The sequence below is a fragment of the Brassica oleracea genome, chromosome C7, assembly GCF_000695525.1.
Source record: "Brassica oleracea var. oleracea cultivar TO1000 chromosome C7, BOL, whole genome shotgun sequence".
Classification (NCBI taxonomy): domain Eukaryota; kingdom Viridiplantae; phylum Streptophyta; class Magnoliopsida; order Brassicales; family Brassicaceae; genus Brassica; species Brassica oleracea.
Window position 1 is genome coordinate 42770093 of NC_027754.1, and position 6607 is coordinate 42776699.

General features: G+C 42.9%; 2 protein-coding genes across 2 annotated transcripts; both read right to left on the reverse strand.

The window, feature by feature from the left end:
* On the reverse strand, positions 1-411 carry LOC106303360. Its single transcript, XM_013739646.1, has one exon. It carries the CDS (start codon positions 409-411, stop codon positions 1-3), a length of 411 nt encoding a protein of 136 aa, XP_013595100.1.
* Positions 412-5407: 4996 nt separating this feature from the next.
* Positions 5408-5818, reverse strand: LOC106303361. Its single transcript, XM_013739647.1, has one exon. It carries the CDS (start codon positions 5816-5818, stop codon positions 5408-5410), a length of 411 nt encoding a protein of 136 aa, XP_013595101.1.
* Positions 5819-6607: the final 789 nt, after the last annotated feature.

Genomic DNA, 6607 nt, shown 5'->3' on the forward strand with positions numbered 1-6607 from the left:
TCATCTAGACCCAAACCAGATCATCAAATTCTCTTCAAAATGTTTGTGCCCTGTTCCTTTGACTGAAAGGAGCTTGAGCCTGAGTGTCTTGTCGATAAACTGGACCAAATGAGCTGCATCATGTGGCTGTTCACCATGCCTACGTAAGTTTCTTTCTCTCCATATCACATGAAGAGTTGCTTGGAGAGTGTAACGGATGAGGAATGTCATCGTTTGGTTAAGCCAAGGTTTGGATATAATCTCAACTAACTCAGTCCAATCTGCAGTGTATCCCTCTTGCATCATTCCTCCTACTAGCTTCTTCCACACCTGTTCTGAGTAGCGACACTCGAAGAAGAGGTGGGAGCATGATTCCTGAGTGTCGTTACAGAGGACGCAGGTGGTGTTGAGTCCCGTTATCCACTGTTGCATTCGATCCAGAGTTTGAAGTTTACCACGCAATGCAAGCCAAAGAAAGAAGGAGTATTTCGGAGTTGATTGGGGAAACCAAACTCCTTTGCTCCAGGTACAGGTATGGTGGTTGCCTCGGATCTGTTCCTAGGTTCTCTTTGAGGAGAAATTGGTTGCAAATTTGTCATCGGCTTGTCTCCACAGTGTGATATCATCTTCCTGGCAAGCACTGCTTCGAAGGACTCTTAATTCCTCTTCCACTTCATTTAGAATACTCAGCCTATGGCGTCTTCTTCTACTGCGTCTCCCCAATGCCTCAGCCACTGTCACGTTCTCAGAAATCCCCAGATCAATAACTCCCCAATCTCCTATTCTTTCTTTAAGGTTACCATACTTCGACCACTGATCAAACCAAAAAGAAGTTTGTTTCCCACTCCTTATCTCTTTCTTCAGAAAAGGCTTTGCAATGTCTTTGAGCTTGAGTAGTTTCCTCCACACCCAAGAGCCAGAGATTGTGCTTCCCTTAATCGACCAAAAGGACCCCTTGCATATCAGGTAGCAGTGTATCCATTGTACCCATAGGGAGGGGCCAAATCAACATACTCTCCAGATAAGTTTGAGGCAGTGAACCATGTTGATTTCCTTCAGTGGCCGGAGACCCAAACCGCCTTCACTCTTGGGTAGACAGACATCCTCCCATCTCAACTTAGCTTTGGTTGTCTCTAAGCTCGGTCCAGACCACAAGAAAGCAGAGCATAGCCTTTCTATTTCTTTCAAGCAGCTGCCAGGTAATCTGAAGGCTGCCATCCAGAGTTTCGCAAGACTAGTTATGACTGATGTTATAACCTGAAGTCGACCCGCATGAGACAGAAACCTCCCTGTCCAGTTACTCATTTGTTTCCTGACTTTCTCAACTAGAGGCATGTAGTCATTCACCGTCATGCGTTTGGTTAGAAGAGGAAGCCCGAGGTACCGAACTGGTAGATCACCGGAGGAGAATGGAAAACTAGACAGAATGTCTGCTTCGACCGCTTCAGATATGCCTGCAACATAGAGAGTGGATTTCTCCAAGCTAATGTTGAGGCCTGAGATGGCTGCAAACTCAGCAAATACTTTCAGCACTCCTTCGACAGATCTTTTGGTGCCATCAGTGAACACCAGCAGATCGTCTGCAAAACACAAGTGAGATAGGAGAATGTTTTTGCACCTTGGGTGGTAGCCAATGTGCTTGTTGATGTTAGGACAATTCTAAGGGATTTCAAAGCACTGAGAATGCAAGTACTCACTTAATCTAAGTGCAACCGGTGATTTAACAGATTTCTAAACTAATGATTAATGCTAATGCAATTGCAGAATAATAAAAGCGATAAATGAAGTAACTTTCTTGACTAAAGTAAAAGAGAACCCATGGACATAGGGATTAGACCTTGGGTGATCAAGTTTCAAACTAAGGATGGCAAACGATCAATCAAACTATCAACCTTAAGCTTAGACACAGTTCTAAACAAGCTCTATGTCTAGATGAATATTCATTTACTAACACATTTCAAACATCAAATGTCTTTGGTTGAATAATATGAAAGCAATCATTACTAACAAGTCTAATGGCTATCTTAGCACCTCTAACAGCAAATGTCTTTGGCAAAGTATGCTAAATGCTTAGAAGAGTTGTCTCAGACATTTCATCAAACACCTTTTGGGTGGAAAATGCTTAAAGATCAACTTTTGATAGGCCAACTCAGAAGATGCATTATGAATACTCTACTAGCAAGGACTAAGAATGATCTACACTAAAACAACCTAGCTCTAACCTAATCACCCTTAATCTCCCTAACAATGCCGACCGATCCATGAATACCTGACCGACATACAGAAGTCTGGTCCCCTCATCCTGCGAGCCTGATTCAAACAAGAAATATCATTTACCCAACTTTAGTAACATCTAACTAAAGTGCTTATACACCAAGTATAATAGTTAAATAATACCTTCATCCGTGGAGTCCTCTTCCAGAAGGGGGTCCGGGAAGTTGGGGTTTGGACGACAGCCCCTATGGTCGATGCGGGGTCTTTCCCTTTTCTGGCCAACATGGACTGCATCAGATACTTTCCCCTTCCCCTTCGTAAGATATTCCAGTATTGTCGACTTCCGTGGTTGCGGATCAACTACAGTCGTAGTTGCTATGTCAGGTACAGCACATGTTTCTAGATTATTAACGGTTAAAGTAAAAACTTAACACTCACCTATGGTTAGTGCCATACTGGGGCGATTGACTGGCGGAAGATTGTCTTCAGCAAGTCCTAGGATACCACCAGTACAGTGGGTTGGAACAACACCGGATGGAGCTGTAGAAGAGTCAGTCGAAGATTGTGTTCCTTCACTACTATCCACAGAGGTTACATGAGCTCGTTTGTTCATAGATAAGTTGTTCTTTGGCAAATATGCATACTCATCGTCAGTGCAAATATCCAACAGGAGCTGCTGGTTTGATGACTGCCATCCTTGTGCAAGCATTCCCTCCCAATAAGCAGCACTATCATGTAAGGGTCCGTGCAAATCGTGCAACGGCGTGGAGGATATGTGATTACCAGCATTATAACCCTGACAACGGAACGTACTAGGAGGCACACTTCCCATTGAGCTGCCGATAACAGTATAGTTGTCCCTATTCTGGAAAAGATACCGTGCAACAACATCATTCCCAATTGTCACCATTAGCCTTAGATCAGGCAGTTCAAGTCTGATCAACATGAACAAATCCACATCACCATCTTCTTTTCCGTCACCTGGAGGTGTTGAGCCATCTCCAGGAACCTTCATCCATTTGGAGAACTCGTAGGTCAGAGCCACTGTTGTGTGTGCGTCAACACTGTAACGTGTGCGCACAAGATCCATCAAAGATGCATATGTCTGGCTCTCATGAACCATAACATCATAGTTCCTCTCTGTTGGATCTTCCAAGAACAGCCAACCAACAGTGCTAACTTGCTCCCACACACCGACGACCAGCTTAACAAGCTGACCCATCTTAAATGCGTTAACTGCAAAAGATAACATTAACTTTAGTGAAGGATACATTCCTTAAAAAAGTAAACTGTTAAACAAAAGCCTGACATAAAAGATTGGGGCTGCAAAGATCCAGAACAACTTTAATTCCTAAAGACAAAAGGAAAAGCGCAAACCTTAATCGAAGAGATAACGACTACTGTAAAAGGATATTTCCAACTTTCTGATACTCTCTTTAACAGTTCTCGTTCTCTCTCTACCAGAGCAAGTTGACATTTATGTCTCTGAGGGGTTGCTTTAAATAGCCAATCGAGAACCCTAAACGTTTGCGGATAACCCTTACATCCCGCCTTTCTCTGTTACAATCAAATCTTTTCACCGATTTTCCGAAGATTCAGATTTGGACCTCACACGCTTCACAACCATGACGAGTGGCTGGGAAATAGATAGGTGCAGACCTAAGTCGGAAACAGGAAGCTAAAAATGTACTCGAAGATATCACGCCGAATCCAACCGTACTCGGAGAGATCTCGCTGAAGACAGCTGCTAACCCTAATCTCACTTGCGTGTCCTCACTTTAGGGGCATAATAGTCAAATGCAACACAAAGGTACAAAGTGGCCGAGGGTTTTTTTGGTTCGAGGGTAGATCCTTAGTTTCAAACCCAAAGTGGTATATTGGGCCTATATTCTCAATTTTCAATCTATATGTAAAAAAAAATTATATTAGTTTTTTTTTGTATTTGCCTTAGTTCTCTTCCACTAACTTCTTTTTTTTTTGAAACACTTAAAACTTTCATTAGTTGGACCTTAAATAGGTCTTGGGATAGAGAGACAATTGTTTAGACAAGTCTTGGCCCAAAGATCAGCCGGTCCATTACAGTTTCTTGGAACAAAGCTAACAAAGCAAAAACAGAAAGAGGAAGAGAGATCGAGGATGTCCGAGAGAGCGCCATGGAGCTCCGCTGGTCCTCGTTTCCGATCTATTGCTCTAACGAGCACTTGACAGTCTGAGCGAACCCAGATAAGGGTGATGTTGAGAGAGATCGCATGCATCAGGTCCTCTCTAATCGCTAGTGCTTCCGCGAGGAGAGGGGTGACAACATGTGATCGAAATTGAGATCCACGAGTGGTCTCTGTCGCTGCGGGGGAGTAGAAGATCCAGCCCAGTCCCGCCCTAGATGAGCTTGAAATTGAGATCCACGAGTGGTCTCTCTCTAATCGCTAGTGCTTGGCACGGCACTAACTTAAAATCACAACTCTTCAGACACCATCTTTGTTAATATTTAATACGACAAGGTACGCTAATAACTCTTCGCACCCTTTTGTCCTCTTTCTCATCCTATAAAAACAAGACTATAAACAAGATTATAATCTGTTAATTAATTGCGCTAGACTCAAAGAAAATAAACAATCATGGAAGCAAATAGACTAATTCAAAGCTGCATGTCCTCGTTCCCGGTGATTAATAGTTTTGTAAAATGTTTTGTCTTCAACGAGGAGCTACATGCATTAGTAATGCATCCATGTCGGTCTTTTATGTGTTCAAGAGGATCCTGTAGAGCGTCCGACCTTTTCAACCATTTTGCTGATGCTCACTAGTAACAATGTGATTTTACCAGTTCCTCAACGACCAGGGTTTGTCATTCAGGCTAGACCTAAAAAAGATCTGTCTGATTCGAATCAATCTACGATGACCAAGTGTACTATACGGTCTGTCGGTGATGTGTCGGTCACTGATTTGTATCCTCGTTGATTATGGTGTTAACCTTCACGCATGGACTAATTGGCATTCATTGGTCAGAACAAGTGTTGTGTTTTTGTTTTTAATAAATCAACTTAAAAATAAAACCAAGTGTTCTCGTATTTTTAAGTGTTTCAATCTATCATGTTTGTTTTTTTTTTTTTAAATGAATGTAAAATTTTATTCAATCAAACTGTACTACATCAAGTGCTACTTTTTTATTTTTTGTACAAATAATCAAAAAATGGAGACTTGATTCAAACTACCAGTCTCATCTAGACCCAAAACAGATCATCAAATTCTCTTCAAAATGTTTGTTCCCTGTTCCTTTGACTGAAAGGAGCTTGAGCCTGAGTGTCTTGTCGATAAACTGGACCAAATGAGCTGCATCATGTGGCTGTTCACCATGCCTACGTAAGTTTCTTTCTCTCCATATCACATGAAGAGTTGCTTGGAGAGTGTAACGGATGAGGAATGTCATCGTTTGGTTAAGCCAAGGTTTGGATATAATCTCAACTAACTCAGTCCAATCTGCAGTGTATCCCTCTTGCATCATTCCTCCTACTAGCTTCTTCCACACCTGTTCTGAGTAGCGACACTCGAAGAAGAGGTGGGAGCATGATTCCTGAGTGTCGTTACAGAGGACGCAGGTGGTGTTGAGTCCCGTTATCCACTGTTGCATTCGATCCAGAGTTTGAATTCTACCACGCAATGCAAGCCAAAGAAAGAAGGAGTATTTCGGAGTTGATTGGGGAAACCAAACTCCTTTGCTCCAGGTACAGGTATGGTGGTTGCCTCGGATCTGTTCCTAGGTTCTCTTTGAGGAGAAATTGGTTGCAAATTTGTCATCGGCTTGTCTCCACAGTGTGATATCATCTTCCTGGCAAGCACTGCTTCGAAGGACTCTTAATTCCTCTTCCACTTCATTCAGAATACTCAGCCTATGGCGTCTTCTTCTACTGCGTCTCCCCAATGCCTCAGCCACTGTCACGTTCTCAGAAATCCCCAGATCAATAACTCCCCAATCTCCTATTCTTTCTTTAAGGTTACCATACTTCGACCACTGATCAAACCAAAAAGAAGTTTGTTTCCCACTCCTTATCTCTTTCTTCAGAAAAGGCTTTGCAATGTCTTTGAGCTTGAGTAGTTTCCTCCACACCCAAGAGCCAGAGATTGTGCTTCCCTTAATCGACCAAAAGGACCCCTTGCATATCAGGTAGCAGTGTATCCATTGTACCCATAGGGAGGGGCCAAATCAACATACTCTCCAGATAAGTTTGAGGCAGTGAACCATGTTGATTTCCTTCAGTGGCCGGAGACCCAAACCGCCTTCACTCTTGGGTAGACAGACATCCTCCCATCTCAACTTAGCTTTGGTTGTCTCTAAGCTCGGTCCAGACCACAAGAAAGCAGAGCATAGCCTTTCTATTTCTTTCAAGCAGCTGCCAGGTAATCTGAAGGCTGCCATCCA

Excerpts from the sequence above, each read along its gene's own strand:
- LOC106303360 (XM_013739646.1), bottom strand. The coding sequence starts at position 411 with ATGCAACAGTGGATAACGGGACTCAACACCACCTGCGTCCTCTGTAAC.
- LOC106303361 (XM_013739647.1), bottom strand. The coding sequence starts at position 5,818 with ATGCAACAGTGGATAACGGGACTCAACACCACCTGCGTCCTCTGTAAC.